Raw genomic sequence first — 25,957 nt, 5'->3', positions numbered from 1 at the left:
AGACATTCATTATGTTAAAATTTTATTCTTTTGTTACTAAAATAAACTTTTTAAAAGATGCAACAGTTTTTTGACAACAAACTTAACTTTTTAAAATAACTTTCATGGAAATCTAGTTTAGAAACTATAGATGTAGAATTATGTATATAAACATCCCAAATACTACAGACAATAGGATATTAATATCATCCCTAGAAGAAATGTATTTCAGAATTTCCATATTTCTTCTACTTTAAATTGAAGGACATTGTATTTGTAAGTGCACAACAATATTATACATATTTAGATCCATGTACATTATTTTATGTGAACTCTGTTGTCTACACAACTATAATTTAACTCCATCAACATACTACAGATGCTTCTGGTAACATATTACTCTTTTGAACCAATAATCAGGAATTAGTAATATTCCTAAATTATCTACTGCTCAATGTCAGTCGACTTTGGTTTCATCTATTCTATACAATACTTCCTAGTTGGTCTACATAAAAGGACAATTAACAATTACCTTCACATCATCAGTTATTATTCATAATACATCTACACTCAAATAATGATCTATATCTATCTATTCAGAACTGAATAATAACCTTGACAAATATTTGTACACAAGCATTTTTGATATTCAATTATCCAAGTAGACAAAATTCAACAGGCCAGAATGATAATATAGAAACAACTTCTGCTTTAGAAAATATATATGAAACACAACAACATTGCACTTTTTAACCTGTAAAATACAGGCAAAAAATACTGCAACGTATCTACAAATTCATCTTTTTAGAAGTATCATTTTACAAAATTAATAGATGAAAGAACTATCAGGATCAACTAGCAATACCTACTCATCTTAAAACTATTCCTCACTGACAACCAAAGTACTGTGGCAACAAAGTGAAGAATCTTTAAAATCTTTTTCTTAGCACTGAGAAGGCTGTTATTTAAGTTGCAATTTAATTTAAATTACAGTTTAAAACAAAGTCCATGCTTGCAGAGACACTAGAAACAATAGTTCAATATAGCTAATTAGAAAAGTCTAATCCATATCATCCAACATGTCTAATGCAAGCAAACGTTAGCAGAAAATATATAGAATATTCCTGAAGCATACCTAGGAGTAAATGTGTCTGATCAAAAACTTGAAGACTCTTGTGACACTTTACAAAGTAACAAATTAATTAGTATATAAAATTCATAAAGCAAAGTTCACTTCATTAGACCAATTCATGTTTGAGAAAAAGGATATCAGTTTCATTCACACACACACCTCTCACAAACATAAAATAAACTAACCAAGAATACCAACAAAAATGATTGATACTTTAATTTGCTTTCTACCAAAAATCTCAATATGCTTATCCTAAGTAATTTGGTGGCAGATTAACTAGGAGGAATAGAAAAAACAACTAAGATTATATATATGTTTGGAGACGCACATACTTATTTCTAATTATATATGGAGAGATCCTTTCTTATAAACTTTGATATAAAACATTATTTTGAAATGATTCTTGCGTTAAAGTATTCCCCATTAAAATTTAAAAATTACCCATATTGTTTGTATTGTTGTTACATCCAAGTTTATTATCTAACAAGGACTATAGTATACAAAAGTTTTGTAATCTTAAACACCTGGTTCGATATTATTTTCAGAGCCAATATTATAGAGTTTGAAATACCATAGAACTTTCCTGAGTAATAACTGTTCAGATTAAACTTTTAATCAAAATTTCAGACATCCTAAAGTTTCTTTTCTCAAAATTTCTAAAATCTGGTTAGACTGTGCCTTCTTATGTCAGGCATACTCTTTTTTTCAATATTTTGTATGTTACCTGTCACTTAAGCTAGAAAAGTCCCTTGGTTCCACTAGCACAGGACTGTCAAAACTAGTGGTCCACGGGCCAGATGCATCACTCGCAGGCCAGGCCTACCCCAGCTCCACAAATGGGGAAAACATTGTGAAACGTCACATGCCAGCAACATGATGTGGCGAGTTTGACACCTGTGCACTAGCATCTCTAAACATATGTCTACATACATGCTATTTAAAAAAATATTAAAAATATTTCTGAAGTAAAGGTAAAAGGGGTGGTGCTCATCTGTTTCTTAGGCAACGGAGCCAGCATTGTCCAAACACTATTACCTTCCCTCCGAAGTGGGCATTTGCATGCTTTCTAACTGTTAAGTGGGTAGGAGCTGGCGCAAGTAACTAGAGCTCATCCCGGGCTGTCAGCTTTCCAGCTGGCAAAGTCGGCATCTTTAACCACTGAGCCTGTATGCCCCTTGAAAAGTATCTCTATACTGGCCATATAACCAGATTTGTGGTGTTCAAAAATATAAAAACAATCAATATAATAAAACCGTCCCAATGCAAAATAAAATACCTCCTGCCAAAACATAAAAGGAACAGACACAGCTCAATCACCATTAAGCTTTGAAAACCTGATTGAAAAAAATATTTTCACAGCTCTGTAAAATGTCAGCAATGATGGGGCTAGGCACCTTTCTGGGGTAATGTATTTCAAAGCAGAGGGGCTACCACAGTGAAGATCTGGCTTCTGGTCCATAATCCCCTTAGCTCCTAAGGAGAGAAACCTTGAGTATTATTTTTAATTAAAAAACCTTCATATTTCAATTTGTTTTAGAACCAGCTGTAAACATTTCTCACTGCCCACACAAATTATTTCCCCAGCACTCCAGAACCAAGAATGTCATTTCTTTATCAAAGCATAACATATAGACTGCTAAAGCCATTCACACATTTTAAAATACTCATGATATTTGTATCTTATATTATTTGGAATGGGAAATACAAGTCAAGTAGAGAATAGAGATACTAGCCATTTTATCATTGCTTATTTGCTCAGTAGAAACAGCATCCCTCAGATTGCTGATAAACAGAAAACTCTCAATTATATAGTCCTCTCATAAATGATCTCAGTTCCATAGCATGTCTTAAGCCAGTAAAATAGCAGAATATCTTTCTGAAATAATTCTGATATTTTTTTACTTAAGAAATATAGCACATATTGAAAATTCTACTTCTAGGATTAAAGGAAGGGAAATGGCAGTCATAAAAAAATAACTAATCAGTAACAAGTCAGCAGTTATGAAACTCTATTTTAAATATATTAGCTTGTTTAGAACAATTACATTTGATCCGCAGTTTAACAAAATATAAATCTGATAAATAACTAAACTTCAAATTTAGTATTCCCTTATTGAATTGTGCTGGCTATAATCCTAATCTACCATAAATATTAATTTGACACACTTTTTAATTATATAACACAATATTAAAAGGTACTCGACATGAATATATAGAATACCTAATTCGTTCATAAAACATTTGAGCAATGGTTGATGGAAATTGCAAATGAAAGAAATATCCCAACCTTTACTAGTTTCATTCTGATATTTTCATTTCTCCTAGCCTATGCTTCCATGGGGAAATTTACATCATACCAAAACATCCCAAGCATCAGTAATGCCAGTCATACTTCTATCATCATAGAGTACTTTAAAAACATGTATCAATAGCCATGCTAATATCTACTTAGAGATCCATCAAAAGGATTAGGTGCACTTACAAAAAGCATTTTTGTTATGTCATTCATTCACTACACTATCCCAAGATGAACAATGAACAAAAATGTGATGTGAAGATAAATAAGAAATGCTTATGAATAATGTTGCTAGTATTAAACAATACTCTTCACTATAAATTTGGTATTTTTGCCCTGTGGCTTGCAGATGTTAAATATATTTATTTGTGACACTGAATAGTAGCAAAACCTACTATCTGGAAAGACAACCAGTGTGATATGATAGTTAAGGTGTTGGACTAGGTCAATTAAGTCCCTATCTACCCTAAAACACATCAGGTGACTTTGGGAAACCTTTTTTTTCTCAATCCAATATATTGCACAGTTGCTCTTGCCAATATAAAATGAGAAGATTCTCATTTAAGTTACAGTGAGTCATTGAAGAAAGAGTACATAAGTTTAAAAATAAATAAAATCACATAAATATGTTCAGTTTAAGAATAGGGTGTCTCTTTCTGAAACACACTTTACAACCTCAAAGATCCTTTCTTAAAATAAAGCACAACTGTTTACCTGAGAATTAGATGAAAAGCCGCCACTGTATATTTGTGTAACTTGAAAAATAATTACAGATTTATATAATACAGGTAAACCTCTAATCAATAAAATCAATATGTATGTGATTAGGGACTGAGGTGGGAAAAGTAAGCTTTAGGTTTAGGGTCTAGGTTGATCACTACAACACAAATATCAACAATATAAAGTTTATATTACTACAATTATTCAAACACATGAAAATGAAAGATTGTTCAAGTTCTTCCTCAAAAGCTTTAAAAATATTGTTAAATTTATTAAATAAATTCATGAATAATATTTCTCCCTCTTTACAGCTTTCTCCACTCAGGAGCTCTGAAGTTTCCTTATAAATATTCTTGCAAAGAAGAATATTAAAAACCATTTTTATTTTCTAATATTGTTCTAATAGTATGCTTCACTATCACACTACATGAAAATCCCAAGTATTCAGTTGATATGTCTGCTTTGATTAAAGAAGAATCTGAAACAACAAAACTCATTCAAAATTATTAGAATATTACAACATTCAGGTATGTTCTTGATATATTCCTAATATATAAAAACCACTCTGAAAACACTGGAACCAAATATTTTAAGCTAGATCTATTTAAAAACCACAGTACAAAACTGGATTTTCAAACAACGTTTTAGAGACAAGAAAATACAAAATGATTAAAGAATTAAAGAAAAGAAAAGACAAACAAGTGAACTCTCAGTCAAGGATGCTTATTGTCTCAGTTTAGACAACTGGGTATAAAATTGCAATTGTAATAGTTCAATTTTATTCTAGGTTTGAAACTCCTAAAAATGCATCTTAATACTTAATCTAATAGCATAAATCATGTGGTTCAATTTATTGGTCAGCATTGATTACTAAAAAATATTTTAAAAATTATGGATTAAGTTCTTTAATCTTAGACTGTTTAGAAATAAAAGTACAAAACTTAAATACACAAAAACTATATATGTGCACACCTGAGAAATTCTATGGAAGAATTCCCAGACTTTCTGATAATTCAATAACAGTTTCTACACTATGGCTGTGAACTCTGCTGCTTCCAACTGGAAGTCAATCTAGGACAACAAATAATAACTGTACCAATAGAATTGCATTTTCTCTATCAGAATGATAATTTTTCAGCAGATTGATCTCAAATTATTAGAACCTGGATATCATAAAAGACTGCCGCTCCTTTTTAAATTGACAGTAGTGGGAAATAATGTCTCATATTTGTTACAAACCTCCAAAACTCTTTTTTAAAACAAGTCACAATTGATACAACTGGATTTCTAAACTAAAGTACAGTAACACATCTTCTAATATTAACTACCATATAACTTGTAAATGTGTTTTCAGTGTTTAAAAAAAAAAAGAAGAAAATCACCATGACAATTCTTAGTATTTTTTAAAAAAAGATATGAAGTCTCTGAAGAAGAGTACAAGACCAATTGATTAGGATTGCAATTGAATATTTAAAAATAGTTTCAGAAGTCATTTGAAAAATGTTTTTTAATGTATATTTATATGCAACTAAACCAACATTTGACCAGCAATACTCTTGATAAACAATGTGTACATAGTCTTTAAAATAATAGTATGTCAGTCTCCAAAGAACAAGATTATTCCTTATTAAAATGAAGTTTTTAAAACCCAGTACTTTATATTTTCTTAGTAAAGCAATTAAAATACTAATATTAATTAGTATTAATAAAAAGCTTACAACAGCTACTTGTGCACTCTGTGCACCTGAACTTTAATTCTGGTAGAAATAGAAGGCAATTCAAAAACTTCAAACATAAAAGCCTTTCAGTTGGTGAGAGAACACAATTTTAATATGTTTTAGAAAATGAAGATATTTTGTACCTTCACATAAATTGAAATACCGTTCAAAGCTTAATGCCACTGCTTCAAGAGATCTGATGGCACTTACCGCAAGTAATACTGTTTTAAAGCGAAGGCAGCGTTAGAACAACTTCTGGGAAAGTTAAATGCTTCCACTATTTCTCCCCACTGATTCTTCTCAGATACCTGTCAAAAACAACACACAGAGATGCACAAATCCACACACAGACACACACAACGTCGTTGATTGCCACCATCAAAAGGGGCTGCCATGAAACAAACAAATATGATAGATTAAGAAAAATGATAGGATATAGATTTTCTATTCTGACAGTCACCCTGCAATACAATATTGCTCTTCCCCTTGTGTTTTACATTTCTTTTATAGATGAGTGAGAAGGTGAACGGGTTTTATTCTGTGGAGAGGTTTGTTTTTGTCTTCGCTGCCTGGACAATAACCAATCGGGAGTTCCTCTGTTGTCTGCTTTTAAATCCTCCCGCGATCCGTTAAAACCCAAAGAAGTTGAAAATGAGCCAAGGAAGTCTCGGTGGGGGCCGTCCCCACCAGCTGAAGGTGCAGGAAAACCGTCCCGCTGAGTCTCCCCCCTCCACAAGCTCCACAAATACAGAGGCCTTTCTTTTGAGGCCTACATTTCTGTCCCTAGTCTTGAAGCCTAAAGATGGCTATTTGATTACACATCGTCTTGGCTGCCCCTTTTGTTATTTCTCCCCGGAAGGGGCTCCGAGGGCAACGCCAAGGCCCCCCCACGGCAGCGAGGATCATTTCCTAGCCCATGCTCCGTGCCGATTATCGATGTTAAACATGCCCGCTAATTTTGAGTTCCACTAAAACTGCACTCAGACTCTGCGCGCGCGCGCGCACACACACACACACACACGGAAGAAACTGCTTCCAAACACAACCTCCTTCACTCGCCTTCTCCTCAGAAAAGGAGGGAACGAGCCAAATATCGAGGGCAGAGGGAAAGGGGGCACGAGAAGCTGCTTTCGGCATCCCTGAATCCCCCCTTTTCGGCTCTTCCCCAACAAGGCCGAGCCGCCAACCTACCTTGCCTGCTTCCCTCTTCCACTTCCCTCCTTCCCAAACCGGCTTGAACAACGACCGATCCCGACCCCCCGCCAACCGCCTTTCCCCCAGGGTCGGAAGAGAGTTTCGAGGGGAGGTTAGTGGGAGGGAAAGCCAAAGGAAAACTTCCACTCACCTTCCCAAATCCGCCTAAAGTGGTGACTCTGGTGTAGAGAGCGTGAAGATCCAGCTCCTTTCCACCCACCACAGGGATCTTCTTAAAAGGAGACCTGGCGAGAGAGAGAGAGAGAGAAACAACTTGTCAACTCTGCCCTCCTTTTCTCCCCTCGCAGGGGGCCGTTTCGTCCTTCAGGGCAGGGGCTGGAAGTTAAAAATCGGTCGGTTTAAACAACCTCCCCCACCACCATCCCCTTCCATCTCCCCATTTTCCTTACCCTCTGCTGTGGTGAAACTGCCGCAGCTCGTCCAGAAAAGCGAGTCCTTTTCTCCGATGGTCTGGTTGGTTTTTTCCGGCCGAGTTTGCCATTTTCCCCCCTCAGATTTAAAAGATTTGGGTTTTGTCTCCTTAAAAAAAATCCAATAGAAAAACAACAACAATCCGCGGCTCCTCCTTGCCTTTAAGAGATCCAGGTTCCTGTACTCGGCCTGGGATCAGCCATGGAGAGGGGCTTGGTTTTTAAAAAAGGAAAAAAAGTTTAAAAGGAATAAGAGAAGCCGAAGAGTGGTAATTGTAAGTCCTATCTCCACACAACGCACAGGGAGGGAGAGGGGCACCTCTCGGTAATTCTTGCTGCTGCTGCTGCTGCCGCCGCCGCCGCCGCCGCCTGCCTGCCTGCTGCTCTCAACACCACAAGCCCAACCAAGCCAGCCTGCACATGAGACTCAACATGGTGCTGCTGGATCACACAATGAATTGGGTTAGTGTTGTGGTAGGGTGGGGGTTGGGGAAGCTGGAGTGAGATACTGACAGTGTATGTGTATTACAGACGCGAATCCATGAAATCTCCCCTCTCCCTCTCTCTCTCATACACTCTCTCGCGCGCGCGCACACACATATACACACTGTACAGCGGCGGCGGCGGCGACAGCAGCAAGATTCACTTCTCTCTTCAGACAAAAAGATCTGAGGTACCCGTGCTGCTGCCTGGGCGAGAGCGCAACATAGCGAACCCCGGCGGTCAGCCTAGGAACTGCAAAAAGCAGCTTCGAAATGGCAAAAGCCAGGCCTGCCAACGAGCAGTTCCTGGCGGGGAACAATAGGCTTCTCTCGCGGCTTAAGGGCTCATCTGCAATGTGCCGCAAACTTCACACAAAGCCGGGCGGAAAGAGAGAAGGCAAGAGAGAGAGGAAGGGCTACTACCGGTTGTTCCAGGGTTAGGGGCAGAGGAAATGTTCCATTCTTCCAAACTTTAAACAGATAGAATACTTACTGAAAGATAGAAAAGAAGAGAAGGGGAAGAGGAGGACTAGGTATTTTTGAATAAATATAGCCACTGTTTTTTTTAAATAGTAATAAATATCCTTCTCTAATAGATTTTAGAAAATTTTAAAGGTAAATTTTTAGTGAAGTTATTTACGGTATAATGCATATTCTCATCTATTTTCACAAATCATCTAAAGTAATCATTGGATAATTCTGACTCCTAGAATTAAGAGTGATTCATAAGAGATATTAAAAAGTTTAATAAAATCTGATTTCTTGAGACTCATTAAATACATTTCAGAATTAAAAAGTTATAAAATATATTTAGAAATTGCCTATACATTAAATCAAACACATGTGATAAATAGAGCATAATGATGAAGCCTATCAATTTAAATCTCATCCCAGCAGTGAATACTAATTCATATTAAGGAAATCTGTTCTGCAGTTCTACCTCCTGCAGTGGATTAAACACTTTGAATACTTGAAATATTATAGAGTACTGAAGAAGGCAGATTCTGTCCCTTAGACAGCGGTAAAGTATTTGTTGAGGTAATTCATGCTATAAGTGTCCAGTAATCATATAGATATTGGTAAAAATTATAGACAAAGCTCAAGGTTTCTTAATCCAAACATGTTGTGCATCATGAATGTTGTATACCTAATCATGTTCTGTATAAGCAGAAGAGAGATTTAGGGGCCATAAAAGATAAGTGTCAGAGGAATTATAGCATGCTCTTTTTTGATCTCTCTCCCTCCCTCCCTCCCTGCTAAACCACATCTCCTAGCATCCCTTGCTTATGGCCATGTTGGCTTGGACTCAGCAACTTTCAGAAGGCTATAGATGCCTCACCTTTATAGCAATTATAATATATTGTGTGATTATGTACAATAAGGAGGGAATATGTTTTTCAGAATGAATAAGTGATTGGAAAGGAAGGAAAAGCATGTAAACCAAAATTTTAATCTTATATACAACAGCCTAGGATTCAGTTTCAATTACTTCACTGACTTGGCAATATATAGGAATAGTATAATTGATCTGAAGGAGAATGTGAATAAGGGGGAAAAGGGGAAGGGGAAAAAGGGGAAAAACATAATCACAATAGTGGCTCAAATTAGAATTCTTAAGCTGTATGTATGGAATTGAAGAATGTTTTTGTTCTCTTAGAGCAGAGGTGTCAAACTGGCAGCCCGCGGGCCGGATGCGTCATGTGCAGGCCATGCCCGGCCCAGCTCCATGAAGGGAGAAAACGTCGCAAAACATCACATGGCAATGTGATGCCATTAGTTTGACATCCATGTCTTAGAGCATTACACATACATTAAAAGGGACCTTAATCATAAATGATTTTCAGATAGTTATGAATGAAGGCTAATATACAGTTATCTTGATAATTCAAAGTACAGTAATGCATACTTTAAAATTATGACTTTTTCTATTTAAAGTAGCAGATAGGCCCATAAAATGATTGCATTCTACAAAGGCTGCTTGCTAAAATGTTCTTTACTTTTTAATTTATTCATGGTAACATGGATGAGGATGCATTCAGATTAAACAAAATTGTAGGTGGGTATTTGAAACTGGGAACACTTTTCTCTCTTATGTGGTCAACTGAAAACTCAGCCCTCTATCGCCATGCTATTAATTTGACACTTTGTTAACTACAATTTGGTTTAAAAACTGATTCCAGTAGTTTGTGATCTCAGATCCTGGCAAAGACACCAATAATAAATGAGAATATTTGTAGCTCAGGGTTGACATGGGGGTCCTTGGTGCTCTCTGAGCTTGTTTTCTTGCAGATGTTTCATTACCCAAACTCCGTAACATCAGTACTAGTAAAGAGTGCTGTTGTTTGGGTAATGAAACATCTGCAAGAAAACAAGCAATCTCGGAGAGCTCCAACAACCCCACAAACATACCAATATTCCCTTTAAAATTTAGATTGCATTTCTTCAGGAAATTAAGTCAAAATCCATGATTTTTCAGTCTGATTGCAGTTTCATGTTGAAAATGAGAAAGTGATGTAATAAGATGCTTGGTAAGAATTGCCTTCGACTTATTATTGTAGCGAAATCCCCTTTAGGAACACATGCCAGCTTTTTAAAAATGCTACAGGTATAAATTGTATAATTTCTACATGAAACGTTGCAGAAATTTCTCCCACAGAACTTTCTGCTTCTAGCTACAGTATTCAGGCGGAGGTATCTCCGCTTTTTAACGTAATAATACCTGCAGAAATGCTCAACATCAACCTAGTAATGTAAAGTGACCAGTACCCGATAAAAACGGAAGCTCGATCATTCCGGGAAAGTCGTCAACAGTCCTCGAATGACTCAAAAACTAGGGGGTCTCCCTCTCCCAGTACTTGGCAGAGGTGAGCGAGTCAGTTTCAATTTATGTGTACTCTAGCGGCAGGAGCAGCCAAGGCAAGGATAGGCAAATTGCGTAGAGCACGAGTAGAAATATTTCCGTGGCTGAGCACAGCAATTGCGCACGTCCCTTACGTAAGTGTCAGCTGGGGATTCCCTGTAGGGGGTCATTTTAATTCAACCATTCCAAAGACCCCAGCAGCCGTTCCAGCGCTCCTGCCTTATTGCTACACGCATCCTCTGGCCGAGGACGCTGCAGCGGTGAACCCCATGCCAAGAACCGCTTGAGGTGGCTCTTCACAAAATGGCGGCGTCCACGGGAAGAGAGCCCCATTTTGTGCCGGTAGAGCTGTCAGCAGAGACGGGCTCTACTTAAGGGGGCAGGAGAGCAGAAGGCGGTGGACAGTTCACTAAGCGAACAACGGAGGGGAGGGATGAGAAGCACTCTCGCCCGGCCCTTCAACGGGGCTTTACGTAAAAGCCCCAGAACTGAGGCAGGCGGAGCTAGCAAGCGAGAGCCACCCGGAGGATTGCGAGTAATCAGTTGTGCTCCCGTCGGTCTTAGATAGGACTTATTCTTGCTTGGGAGTCATTTGGGTTGGCGGCTCCTTTGCTCCTTTATTTTCTTTTTCCCGTTGGATGGGTGCCTTTTTTTCTTTGCCTTGTGGAATTTTCTTAATCCGTCAGAACTCGTCAGCCTCGCGATCGGTGGCTTCCTCCCCTTCCGCCGCGACGTAGGTCTTTACACGGTTGGGGGAATTGGATACCGGTCACAACAGTGGGATGAAATAAAGAGGCTGTCTTGTGCTATTTTCTGGATTGTTTTTAATTCATGCTTCGGGTTATTTCAGCTTCTTTTTAACTAGCTCAGCCTATGTAACTTTTCCTCCTAGTTCTCGTCCTTTCCAAAGCTGTGTCTTTTTTTTTCTAAAAGATGGATGAGTGTTTTTAGATTGTATCATTAATCATGATGTCACGTTTGGAACGAATCTCTGTTTCTTCGGGGTTTACTGCTCCTTTCTGAATATATCGCTTTGTTAGAATGATGTTCTTCAAGTTGCAATGTTGGCAAGCTTGTAAGATGTAATTGCGCCTGTGTAAGAATCTCATTTCTCTTTGTCAGTAGCATTTTTACAGATTTGGTTTTTTAAAAAATAAAATAAAAAGCAACATAAAACCCTTGAGATCTGTGCTAATCATTATCTCTCTACCCTAAAATAATAATTTGTAAAGGATAAAAAACAATTGGAAGCTGTTAGATTGTTGGGAAATAGAGTCTGTCAAAATGGTATGAAATCCACCTAATATCTTTATCCTATAAAGATTTTTAATATCCTATAAAGATTAAAATGAAAGATTATGAAGGGCCTTGGATTGTATGAGAGGATGTACATTTTATTTGATTTGGTGTTAGTATGAAAATAAAAGCTAATTTGGAATATTGGCTAAAAGATATGTTGTTAATTTCTTATCAGTGTTATCCTTGTTATAATCTACAGAAATATGTAAATTACAGATACTTCGCCTCAGTCTTATTTATTATGTTTATTACTGTATAAAGAATAATATGAAAGAAACCCACTGAGCCTGCTTTCCTAGTAAGAAACAGTATCTACTTTTCATGGTTTTATGAAAATATCTGCTGCTTTCTGCTTGCAATTTATCTGTTTTAAGTGCCTCTTGATTTTATTCTGAGGTATGGGCTGTTCAGAGTCTGTTTTTGGGTGTTTGGTGACTGCTTTTAAATATGCTTGCTTTATTAATAATAAACCTATGAAGTTTGCTCCTATGTGGCTCATACCAGATATGTTAATCGTGCTGGCTTCAGTACAGTTTACTCCAGGGGAAATATACAGAAGATTTGCTTTTTACAATATGCACCTTTTCCTAGAGTTTCTATATGCATCTTAAAGATATCTTCTAGTTTTTGTAGGTATTTTATTCAATTAGGTGGTAAAATGCCATCGATAAAGCATCTTTTTATACTAGCAAAGCATACCCTACTTATATAACCTTATTGAAAACTTGAAAATGCTATTTTGGAGGACTTGGCTGTGAGTCAATTTTGTGTACACTTAATTAAACTGTAATGTACAGTGTATAAAAGGTAAGTAATTAAATAAGTTGAATTAGATAGGTAAACATGGGATTGATCTGCTTAGAAGTAATCTCACTTCCTGAATCTGATTATTATTATTTTTTAATGGTGAAAACGTCTGGTCCTTTTGGCTAATAGATAAAAACCTATGAATTGGGTTATGTTTAAAACAATCCTTTGATTATGATATCTAGACCATAAATATAGCTAATTTATATAAAAGCTTGATTGCTGAACCGCCAGAATGTTTTTTGTTTACAAAATTTCTTATGTGATCTTTATATAGTCTTATTATCTCGATTAAACTTGAAACAATATTGTTGATATAAGAGTAAATAAAGAAATCTTAAACTGTTGGTTGAGGGACCTGTAGGAACTGAAATTTGTTCATGGGATATCAGGAGGAGATATTTTCTTAAAGAATTAAGGTATATCAAAGACCTTGTTTTTGACTAAATTACTCCCAATAAACAAGGGATAATCACTAAAAGTGTTATATTTTATCATATATGCCTCTTTGTAGTATTGACCATTAACAAGAGATTTTTTTCTTCTGTTCAATCATGTCTGATTCTTAAAGACTGCCTGGACATGTCCCTGCAGTTTTCTTGGCAAGGTTTTTTTAGCAGCGATTGTCATTGCCTCTTTCCTAGGACTGTGAGAAAGTGACTGGCCCAAAGTCACCCAGCTGTCTTTGTACCTAAAATGGGATTAGAATTTAACTGTCTTCTGGTTTCTAGCCTGATGTCCTACAGCTACATCAAATTTATTCTCCATTAATAGTATATCTTGGGTTACAATAAATTTAAGTTTGTCTCAAACTTTTTAAAAAATATTTTTGATTGAAAAATAAGGTAGCTTTAAATTCTTGGATCAAAAGTCTAAGAAAAAAATGAATTTTCTTTATGAAACAACCTTTAACTATGATATTAGTTTTATTAAGGTCATTAATTAGTTCTATTGGCGTATTTTTTTGCAAAGCAATTGCAAGAGTCTAGGTTGACTACTACTATTTTGTTAATGAGGGGAGATTGTATAGTGGAAATAAGATTGGCTTTATATGAAACATTAATTTCACCTTACATGACTGCTATGTGTTCTGGACAAAACATCCTATTTAGGATCACACAAAAATAGGCAGAATAGCAAAATTATAAGTACAGTTGCCTTTCACTAATCATATCCTGAGCCTATCTAGTCATTGCATCTCAATACTGAGAACTGATTTTCAATTTTTTCTTATTGTGTAATTATTAAAGGAAAAGTTGACTTTTTGTTTTATTTCATCTTGCAACATGGTGGAAATATTTTGTCCATCTACTTTAAACAGACTGGCTTTCATCAATATGTCATAGAAATCCATATTGAAAATAAGAACATCTGTCTCTACAGTCTGTGTTAATTTTTCTATCCCTTAAAGTTCACTGCTTATAAATACAGTCATTGTTGAGTTTCATATGAACATCAGTGACATGTTCTGTATCAGTTAAATCAATGTGAAGCTCTTAATCTGTTTATTAAGATAAGAGATACATATTTTTCAGTGCTTTTACCATCAAGTTGCTTGTAGAAATCTATACATAGTTGTGTCCTACCTCAGTTACTTAATGCCATTACCTATAAAGCATCTACTAGACTCAGTCTTCAATAAAACTTTTTTCTAAACATATTTAAGTTAGTAAAATTTTCAAGATAACATCATTTACAACAATTTTAGAGCTGTGTGTGCACATGGGTGCACTCATGTGCCTTTGAGTTAGTGTTGACTCCTGGTGACTGAATCTACGTTTATCTTTTGGAGGTAGTTTACTATTGCCTCTTTCATTGGGCTGAGAGAGAGTAACTGGCCCAAGGTCACCCAACTGGCTTTGTGCCTAAGATTAGAACTCTCAGTCTCTTAGTTTCTAGCCTGGTGTTCTGACTATTATATCAAACTAGCACTTTTGGAGCTTTTGAATGTTACTATTATTAGGTATTGAAATACTTTAAACTGAAACAATGCAAATTAATTATGAATAAAAAATGGAAGATACTGAATTTTTGTTAAGTAAATTGAGATGTAATCATAGTTCTAAAAATTAATGTCTGAATTAATTATGAACATAAATTGTTAAGCTTCTCTAGCATAGGTATCTCTACAGGTAGTCCTAGATTTACAGCTGATTCTGTAATAACCATTCAAAATTAGGGAGGACTTTAAAAAAGCTACTTATGATTCATCTTCAAAATTATGAGTCATGATCACATTTTGAGCACTTGGCAGCTGGTTTGCAATTATGACAGGTTGCAGCATTCCATGGTCAGAAAATGGCAAAAACCACCAAACTGGACACGTGGTGTCTCAACTTATGATTTCAATGACTTATGACTAAAATCACCATTGTGATTATAAATGGAGGATTATTTGTATATTTTTATATTTTTGTAAGCTTACACATTGTTGGAGATACTCGTAAAAATGTTCTCTCTGTGTAAATAGAAAAAGTCTTCCAAAATGTTTAAGCCGATACAAATCATACTTAATTTAAATTAACATAGTTTATTCACTAGATGTACTACTTTTAAGTGGGAAAATGTGTATTAGTTTATTATTTTGGCATATTCTTTAATTCATTGATTACAATCACCTTGATTTAAATCAATCCTCCCTGAGTAAGTGCAGAAAATGGAATATACAACTTCCCTATCAGGATGTTGAAAGAAGAGGAAAAAAGAAAAAAAAGTTTTAACTATTATGTAACTGCGATTACAAGGAGCAAAGTGACACTTCTTCCGGGAAAGAGATTCAAATCTCGATCCTCCTTCTGATTCATTATGGTAGAATAGATAGGAAAGTCGGTAAATTGATGTGGTGTACATTATAGTGTTTTGAATAATTCCCTTATATATTCCAGTTTTAATGCATGGAAATCTATCTAGCTGGAAATCTAGTTTTGAAAATCAGTAAGAAAGTCTTACAGCTATGAAACTCAAAAAGACAGTTCAAGGCTAATTTGGTTGTTGTGCATATCAGTCACTTGAGCATAACTCCCCTGGAGTAATGAGACTTGGATTTGAGTAGACATATAGAAGCTAGTAAAGATTTTATCCTGCACTGAAGGAGAAGTTGGTTTTTGTTACTTCTAGCTATAACACTTGGCTTCTCAGCAAAAAGCAGGATACTTTCTGTATTTTTAATAACTTGGAAGATGCTGAAGCAATGTACTACCCTGTTTCCCCCAAAATAAGACATCCCCTGATAAAAAGCCCAATCGGGCTTTTGAGCGCATGGCAATAAGGCCAAGTGCTTATTTCAGGGTTCAGAAAAATATAAGACAGGGTCTTATTTTCGGGGAAATACAGTATACTAACAATTGCTTCAGAAGTGACATGACACAAAAATGCTAACAGTTTCAGTTCATCCAATAATCTGTTTGTTATGGGTCCTGGGAGTATATTTGGAATAGTAAAATCGATTCTTTGATATTGTGAAATTATTTAGTAAATATTAAAGATAAATTGTATCCCTAGTCTTGCTATGGCCTGTCAGTCTTCTTTTAAGTCTCTGATTGAAGGGAAGAAGCATAGCAGATGCTTAATTCCCAGAATATATTTTAAGAGTGCTGTGGCATATAACAATGGGAACAGTCAGCCTAAACTTTCTTGAGAATCATAAAGAGTTATAAGGCAGCAATTCAATTGCTGTGATTGCAGTAAGAGGGCCGGTTCTAATCAACATGATTATTTTAAAACAGCTAAAACTATTTTTTATATTTGTAAAGTCTCAGTATTTTTGAATGCTAATAGATTAAAACTTTCCAAATTCAAATTTCTGTGAGACCTGTACTAGTAATAATAGTTGAAGAGCAAAGCCTTACAAAAATAAATGAATAGCAAAGCAATCTACAGCTTTTGTAAAAAAAAAAAAAATAGTAAGGTAATTAAATGTTTGTTTTTGATACTGTGATAGGCAATACTCACGCTGTTCTATGTTTAGTAGTTAACTTCTTCCCCTTCAGTTGTTCCTTGAGTCTGGCTTTTTATTTATTTTCACACTGAAGAGATTATTCCTTCTTACCCTGGGTAGGAATCCATTCATTTTATGCTACTGCTGGCTGGCACAATGTGTGCCTTCCCTTCTTAACAGTCCCAACTGCCATGGAACAGTTTTAGTCCACCATTCCATTTTCCCTCCCAAAATGGCATTTTCAAACAAGCTTCTTCCTATTTTATTAGTAATTCAGCTTGAGTCCTTTGCATACACTGTTTTGTAAAAATTGTACCACCAACTGCTGCCTCGTAGCTGTAAACTGGTAAAAAATGGTAATTTATTATTACAGCAGAGAGATTTTATTTTAATTCCAACAAAACAGGGTAGTATATCAAGCCGGAGAAAGTAATGTATTGAGCTAGGTGTGTAACTACTCTGCTTTGTTTTCAATTATGAATTGGCTACATGCAAAATGAATTGATTTACCTTGTATTTCTGGAGCTAATATTACTTGAAAAGTTGTCTCTTTAGAATGTAAAGAGGCAACGTTTTGGCTTGAAATAGCTGGCCCTGAAAAATCTTTTGACCAAATTTCATTTAATGGAAAATTGGGGTTATGTGCCCGTTTTCTATGTAATGTTGCAGTGTTATTGTAATATCAGTTATTTTTCCAGAAACTGAAATTTCCTTTTTTCCTGTCAGAAATTTTTCAATTTTGTCATAAAGGCCTATGAAAGATGTAAATATATTTTTGGCTGCTATTTATGGGATATTTGATTGAAGAGTGCCAAACAGATATGTGTCTTCTAACACTATAAATGTTCAATGGATTCTAATGTCTTTATAATTGGTATTTATAAAAATAAATACCGAATACATAGTTTAAAGGCAGTTGTGGGTTGGCATGTTTTTAGACTACAACATCAATTAACAATGTTTGAGGCTGCCAGAAAAACAAGAGCAAGGACTTTGTATCTCCCTCAACACCTGAAGCAGTAAAAGGATGAGAAGAAGAGAGGAGGAAGAGGAAGAAGAAGAGGAGGAGGAGGAAGAGGAGAAATAAGGTTTCTACAAGAAGCTTCTCTTAGATTTATCTGAAGTATGAGAATCTAGATAGTCTGAAGACCATGGAGAGATATTCACATCCAGTCTTTGGTCACCTTATAATTTATTATTATTGTTGTCGCCTAGCTAGCTATAAGTTTAGAATAGATTTGATATTTTTGTCCATTCGCTAAATCTTTTCCAGGGACCTGGGATATGCAGGTGTTGTTGTCTGATGATGTTAAAGGTATAGTTATAGGATATAAGCTATTAAAGCTACATTTTACGATTAACTGATGGGGATTTTATCAATACAGTGGTGTTCAAGTGGCACTTATTACTTTATGACTGGACTCATGGCATCTATTAATATAGGTACTATCTTTGCTGCAACAGCTTCCTGCAGCCCTCTGCCAGCGAAAATGGAGCCTGGGAGGAGCCCTCCTGAGCTCCATTTTCGCTGACAGAGGCACCACGGGCCAGTCCTTCACTGTTTCCAGGGCGGACCCATGGGCCTAATCTAAGCATTCCGCAGGCCGGATCCAGCCCTCGAGCCTTGAGTTTCACACACACACACACACACACACACACATATTTAGTTTACACACACACACACACACACACACACACACAAACATATATTTAGTTTACATACATTGAGTGATTGTTATGTTGTATAACAGAAATGACCATTATGTAATGTGAAGCAAAAAGAATTTTTAAATTTAATTTATTGTTTTATACTCTTAAATAAACAGATATTATTAAATTGTAGTAAATGATACTGAAAGACCAGATATATCTGCCATAGCTAAGTTTTATAAGAAACAAGGAAATAAAATTATTGCTTCTTTCTTCTTTGCTTGTTACTTTGAAAGAAATTAAAGCAGACTAAATATCAGGAGAAATTATATATATTTTAGCGTTAAGATCAAAAGCAGTTCTAATAAGACCTGAAGTGATAAAAGTATATAGCTTCTTTACAGTGTTAGCAATCAAACTTCAAATTATGTGGCTTTATGATATACTTTTACTTAAAATATTTCTAATAGAGATCAGAAATCTATTAGAAAAATATTTATAATAGAGATCAGAAATCTTCATAGCCCTAATGAGGATTAGCAATTTAGTCAGCAAATTATTCATAGCCTCTTCTCTTCATGTTAGCAATTTTTTTTTCTATTTTGTATATTTTGGCAGAATTTCAACACAGTATCTCAGGTGAAATCAACCTAAAGTTCACATGAAAATTATACAGTTGAAGTAAAATATAAATGTACACAATATTTATAGTTTAAAATCAAACTAATCTTGAAGAATTAAAATGTATGTTTTCATCAACGCATGACATAATAGATTAAATTAAAATAGTTGGATTTTGATAAGGTTAAAACTAGCCCATCATTTTTTAGAGTGAGCTACATCTAGAAATTATAGTATTAGAGTTACATTTAATAGTGATTTACTATTTTTACTAATGACTTATTAAATATTCTCAAAATATTTAATATACAGTACATTTCTTTTAAGTGATGTGTTTTGGGGAGGAGAGTTGTTATTTGGAGAGTTATCCTCTCTTGGTCCTTCAGTAGTCTCTCCTTCACGTTCTTTGTCTTGTTAGCGCTGGTGTTTAATGTAGCAATCTCTCATTTTAAAAGAAAAGTGTTTAAAATTATATTGGTATTCACCATCCTATAAAAAGGGTGAAATATTCTGCATATAGATCAATTGCTTAGCAGTGCTGTTTTCTTTAAGAAAAAGGGATGGAAGTAGAAGAAATACAGCAGCTCTAATGTAAGGACAAGGTCAGCAGTATCTATAATTGGCCATGAGAATAGGCAAGGGTATTGGATGATTTAGTGTGAGACAAATGAATTAAAAATCCTAGACGGTTTTTCAGTTTTGCAAATTTTCATTCTGTGGAACTGCATTCAAATGTAACCCTTTTGGGTGAAAAAACATTTCTGTCTTACTGAATGTATAATTCTATGCTGTTAATACAGCATAGTGTATGTTACTGTATTGTATTTTTAGTAGATGTTGGAGTAATTGTGTGAGAGAGGAGATGTGTTAGAACGCAAAAGCAACTTTCTATATCTTTGCTGAAGATGATTATCATTATTGTTATAGTGGTTACTTAAATGTGTATGTTACCTGACTCACAACTCTGAATGATTACAGATAATAGAGGTTAACAAGAAAAAAATAACAATAGACAAACATGAAGAGTAAAGATGGGGAAAGTAGCATAAACAGATGGAAACAAAAGAAATAAACCTACATGTCCAAAGTGGGGGCTTGAGTCACCCTAGCCAAAGGCTTGGATGCCTAGGCCCTTCAAAACATCAGCAGGATGGGGGACATCTTGATCTTATGGGATCCTTGTTCATAGAGTAGGCATAGTAACTGACAAGGTGCTTTCCAGGGTCCTAATAGATGGCATTGTTTATTCAAAACAACATGAAGTGTGCAAATCTTGTCAGAATGAGATAGTCAGGCAGGCACTATGGGAAGCAGAGTCCCTCAAGTAAACTGGCTTTTTAACATGTACAGAAATTGTAGAAAATGACCAAGCTAAGGCCAAGGGAGGGATCAGGTGCATCATCACTCTTCAATCTCTTCCTGTTCACAAGAGATCTAAGTCCAGCCCCCTTTGAATTCCGTGGACTCATATCTACTGCCAGTTTGCTTTGACCTTTAGTAATTCAGATTCTTGTAGAGAGCTTTAGCATGCAATAAACCTCTAGTAATTTGAACTGCCTTGCTTCCTAATTTTTGCTCCTGACAGAAATACAGAAAAAAAAGCATACATTTAGAGTTAATTGCATTTTACTCTAGCAAACTAAATGCTTCTAATGGAATATCTTAGTTTTATTTCTTTGCAAACTCTCGGAGACAAGAAATTACCGTACTTTTTGGAGTATAAGACACACTTTCCCCCCTCAAAAAAAATGGGTGAAAATTGTGGTGAGTCTTATACAACGAATGTTGCTGAAGCCCTGCCCATCCACCCTTCGACCATTTTCGGCCTCCGTGCATCGCGTTTTCAGCCTTCACACGGTCTGTTTTAAACCGTTCCAGACTGTGGGGATTGCCACAGCACATCGCCGGCGATCACCACCTCCGCACATTGCGTTTTCGGCCTCCGTGCATCACATTTTATGCCAGTTCCAGGTGGCGGGGATTGGCGGCAGCAGCAATCCCCGCCACCTGGAACTGGCCGAAAATGCAATGCACAGAGGCCAAAAACACAACGTGCTGAGGCGGCGATAGCCAGCGATGTACTGTGGTGATCCCTGCAGCCTGGAACGGGTCTAAAACGGAGCATGCAAAGGCCAAAAACATGATGCGTGGAGGCTAAAAATGCGATGCGCAGAGGCAGTGATGGGCTCTGGAGATCCCCGCAGCCTGGAACAGCTGATTGGCGCTATTCCAGGAGGCCGATCCAACCGCCAGTCAGCTGTTTGTGCTAAATCAAGCTTCAATAACGTGCTGAAACTTACCATGCTGTTTGCCATTTGCTGCAAGAACCCTGCCAGATGAATACCGATGGATGCTGATAGGCAGAGGCAGAATTTTTTTTCTTGTTTTCCTCCCCAAAAACTAATGTGCATCTTATACTCCGGAGTGTCTTATACTTTGAAAAATATCGTACTCTGACTAATAGAGATGTTTATGTAACTTATATGACTGCCTAAATCATGTAATCCTAGGCAGCCCACAACCAATGAAAACAACAAAAGCAAAATTACCTATCCCACCAGGTGCCCGACCAATCGGCCTCCTGAATTAGCCTCCACCCTAAACCAATCCTTATAGGAAGAAACAGGTCTTCATGGCCTTCTGGAAGATTAGAACGATAGGGAGCCTTCGAATCTCAGTTGGAAGAGTTTTCCAAAGAACTGGGGTAGCTATAGAGAAGATGCACCTATAGCAGGGGTGCAAACTTGTGGGCTGGATGCGTCACATGCTAGCCACCCCACCCCCATTTTAACAAAGGAAAAAAGTCACAATACGTCATGATGACAACGTGACATCACAAGTTTAACACCCCTGACCTACAGGGTCCCATCAAATTACCGCATTTAAGAGTGGGGACCTGGAGTGTCCTAATTGATCTAGTAGGATGGACAAATAGCCTCAGGGAGAGACAATTCCAAAAATAACCTGGTTCTCTGTGTCTATGGAGTTTTAAAGGTGACCTTGAAATTGGACTCAGAAATTGGAAGCCAGTGCAATTTAGGAAGCAATGATATAACTCAGGTCTTTGAGGGAGATGGGCAGTTCAGAAATGCAATAACTAAATGCCCCCACTTTGACACTTTCACAAGGCCCTGAAGACCTGGGGAATCCAGAGGGATTGGAGCCCACTTGATTGTGGGCTGCCAGTTTGACACCCCTGTTGTAGAGGAATAACTAGATTGCATTTTTTAAAAAATGCACTGCACATTTTTTCTTTCTTTTGTGATGCCCAGTAACGGTTTAACTTTTCTGGTAATTGGTTGAATGTAAACTACAAGTATAATTGTAACATAGGGGTTATGTTCACACAATAACTTGTATTTTTGTTTGTGGTCAACAATATATAACAGGAGGTGTTCGGTTTTCTAGACATATAGGAAATTGCCTTAAATGGGATATGGTAACATTGATAGATAGATAGATAGATAGATAGATAGATAGATAGATAGATAGATAGATAGATAGATAGATAGATAGATAGAATATTGAATGCATTAAACATTTTTCAAAGGTATAACTAGCACAAAATCCTGATTTATGATTGCTAATCTAGGTAAGCAGTTTGCCTTTTTGCTATATTTATAGCGGTGTAGTCACAAGCTGACTTTCAAGACTATTAAATATATAAAGAACTGGTATTTAAAATATAAACTAGTTTATTTATAATTTAATGGATTTTTTTAAAAAAAACAACAACTCTAATTCAGGAAATCATCTACAGTTTGTAAACTACAGCCAGGTATTTCATGGCTTTGAGATTTTAATTGTGGTGGTTCATAGTATTTACATCTAAATCTAGGGGAATATTATACCCACAACTGCAAAACTTTGGGTTTAGTCCAAGAAGAGTCCTAGTTTCATTTAAATAATATTTAATGTATTTAATTATTAAAGCCATTTATAAAGAATGTTATAGAAATGCAATAATTTTGATTTGTTAAAATTCTATTAAATTTAGCATCTATTCTGCTATGATATTGCTGGATGTTGCCCATTCTTTTTTCATGTAGCCCCCCCGCCCCCATATGGCAGTGAAAAGCCAATGTACAATTAGTATTAACAATTAATATGGAATAATATTATGAGGGAAAAACACTGTTGTTATGAGATTACTATTAGAGAATACTATTATTATTACTATGATTAATATTACACAAAAGAATTGTAACCAGACAACACACTGTCTATATGTATTTTGAACATGTTGCTCTTTCTATTTATATTATTTTTTTAAAAAGTCAATGTACACCTTGGTCTGTATGCACCATGGTAGGCTGGTTTGCATTTTGTCTCATTTCTAAACATGGAAACACATGCCTGCGTCTAATATGTGCTGGCTGTTTTGTCCATGCCTATATTTTATGTTATATTAAGTGTACACTGGAGAATTTGAACATTTATTTTCATTATAGAAAGAGCAGTACGGGCCTAAATATCTGTCATATATCTCTATTTAGTTAGATCACAGTTTTATATTATAACTTGCAATTATTGATTGCTAACTTAATATATCTCTTCTCTGCAATCTGTGTGGTTTAAATTTATTCTGTAAATGTACCAAATTAGGATCATATATCTTTCCAGTCAGTAAAAAAAAAAGTCTGTCAGGAATAGTATATTTTGAGCACAATATATATATTTGTAATGCAAGTGTTTAGGCTAAAATGAAATGAGCTTGGAGTTTAGCTGAAAATATAACTTTGCTTGGTTGGAAAGAAATTACCATTCTGTTTTAAAATTTGGATTTATGAAATATATTCACTGTCAGCATTTAAATTACAGCAGTCCTTATTGATGAAGTAGAAAGACCTATTGATATGATTCTGCGTTGACAAGGTTTAATTTGATTTCTAAATTCAGTTGTTAATATACTTTTTTGGGTAGACGGAGTCTTGCAGTGTCAAGCTGAGCCCATTGGTTGACAGGCTAGAGCAGGGATGTCAAATTTGTAGCCCATGGGCCAGATGCATCAGATATTGTCCACGCCCACCCCCGGTTTAGCGAAGTAGAAAAAAGTTGTGATACGTCACGTGATGCCACAAGTTTGACATCCCTGGGCTAGAGGGACTAATAGAATATAATATTTCTTCATAGTCTTTAACTCTTCCTTAGCAATCATCTGGCTCTATACATTCTATTCTGTCTCCTATCTTTGTCTAATCACTTGATAATTCTAATTGTCTGCATTCCAGGGGCATGCCTTACCTGGCATCTTCTTCACTAATCTACCTAAGAGGGCAGAAAAGATGAGGTTTCAGTTACCTGTGTCTTATTTCAATAATGCAGCCTCCTAGACTTTGAGACACATTGAGGCATGTGGCTAGGGAATAGCCACCTCCTTTTTAGGGAGATAGATCAACCCTACAGTGATAAATATAATCAAATGTGATGTTGGAGAGCCAAGGAAAGGAGTTAAGCAGGGAATTAATCTGGAATCTCTACATAGGCAAAAGAGGGTAAGGTCCAATCACCCTTGAATGCCACTGAATCTTATCTATATCAATAACAGTCATAAGCCTTCCATTCATGGAGTCTGTCAGTTTCTTGATCTGTTGACAATCAACTTTTTGTGCAGCAGGAACCATAGCCTCCCAGACACTGTTCAGAGAGGTGCTGTTTTCCTTCACTGTAAATCTCCCATTTAAGAAGGGCCCACAAGTTCTCAATAGGATTTAGGTCAGATGAGAAAGGGAGCCATGTCATTATTCTTTCATCTTTAAAATCTTTACTGACTAGCCACACAGTGGAGTACTTTGATGCATGTAAGGGAACATTGTCCTCTATAAAAATCATGGTCTTCTTGAAAGATGCAGAAAGATGTACCACTGCTTGAAGAAAGTGTCTTCTAAAAACTGACAGTAGGTTTGGGAGTTGATTTTGAGTCCATCTTCAACCTGAAGAGGTCCAACTAGCTCACCTTTAATAATACCAGCCCATATCAGTACCCCACCTCCACCTTACTGGCATCTGAGTTGAAGTGGAGCTCTGCGCCAATTACTGATCCAGCCATGGGCCCATCCAACCGGTCTGTCAAAAGTCACTCTCAACTCATCTGTTCATAAAACATTTGAAGAATCTGTCTTAAGATATTTCTTGGCCCAGACTTGCTGTTTTACCTTATGTGTCTTGTTCAACGGTGGACGGGTTTCAGCTTTCCTTACCTTGGCCATGTCTCTGAGCACTGAGCATCTTGTACTTCTGGACCCTCCATGTAGGTTGCAGTTCTGGAATATGACAGCGCTGGAGGATAATGGGTGTTGTGGTCCGCCAGAAGCCTGTGGAGCTGACAGCAGAACCGGACAGGTGAGGAGGCTGGGGAGGACCATGGGCCGGTCCTGGGGAAGGCTTGGACGAGGGCTTTGCGTCAGAGGCAAAGAAAGGGCCATCTGGAAGGTATGTGCTGCCTCTGAAGCCTCCAGAGTCGGACCTCAGCGAGGCAGAGGAACAGGGGGAGCCTGTTCCTAGCGCGCACATGCGCAGAGCTGCCAGAAGGCAAGAACAACTAAAACAAAAGGGACGACTCAGGAGTAGGGCTGGGAGATGATTGGCCCTCCCATAAGACTTAAAAGAGAAGCAAAGGCACATTTGTTCATTCAGTTCAGCTTAAAGCCTGAAGCTCTGTTTGATTCTGGACTCCTTGTGGCTTTGCCGATTAGGTCTTTGGCAGCGTGTCAAGGGAGATAAAGGTGGGTGATTATCCCGAAGGAAGTCTCCCAAAGGACTTTTTATAACTAATTGGGACTCATCTGTGAAGGAACAGAATTCACAGCTGTTGCAATAAAAGAGATTTTT

The 25,957-nt window shown here is 36.5% G+C and overlaps 1 protein-coding gene and 1 long non-coding RNA gene across 4 annotated transcripts in view; one reads left to right on the top strand and one right to left on the bottom strand.

Moving 5' to 3' along the window:
- ARID2 (AT-rich interaction domain 2) overlaps window positions 1-10,739 on the bottom strand; it is a 264,008-nt gene extending 253,269 nt beyond the window's left edge. Inside the window, exons 1-4 of the mRNA XM_070947152.1 lie at window positions 10,719-10,739; window positions 7,450-7,683; window positions 7,191-7,284; window positions 6,056-6,153 (exon numbers count right to left, since the gene is read on the bottom strand). Coding sequence (XP_070803253.1) covers window positions 6,056-6,153; window positions 7,191-7,284; window positions 7,450-7,541 — 284 coding nt within the window. The 5' untranslated portion in view covers window positions 7,542-7,683; window positions 10,719-10,739. The remainder of the gene's footprint in view (window positions 1-6,055; window positions 6,154-7,190; window positions 7,285-7,449; window positions 7,684-10,718) is intronic.
- A 170-nt stretch (window positions 10,740-10,909) lies between these two features.
- Window positions 10,910-25,957, top strand: part of LOC139319674 (uncharacterized) — a 30,024-nt gene continuing 14,976 nt past the window's right edge. For 2 of the 3 annotated variants that reach the window (XR_011600639.1, XR_011600637.1), the window contains exons 1-2: window positions 10,910-10,946; window positions 25,381-25,468. This is a non-coding gene — a long non-coding RNA (uncharacterized lncRNA). Of the gene's footprint in view, window positions 10,947-11,246; window positions 11,546-25,380; window positions 25,469-25,957 lie in introns of those variants that run through there. The other variant, XR_011600638.1, reaches the window with a different exon arrangement.

Source organism: Pituophis catenifer, unplaced genomic scaffold (assembly GCF_029215685.1).
Source record: "Pituophis catenifer annectens isolate HBS135680 unplaced genomic scaffold, rPitCat1.0.hap2 SCAF_7, whole genome shotgun sequence".
NCBI lineage: Eukaryota > Metazoa > Chordata > Lepidosauria > Squamata > Colubridae > Pituophis > Pituophis catenifer.
The sequence above is the reverse complement of the archived record's forward strand: the minus strand, read 5'-3'. Positions and strand labels throughout refer to the sequence as shown.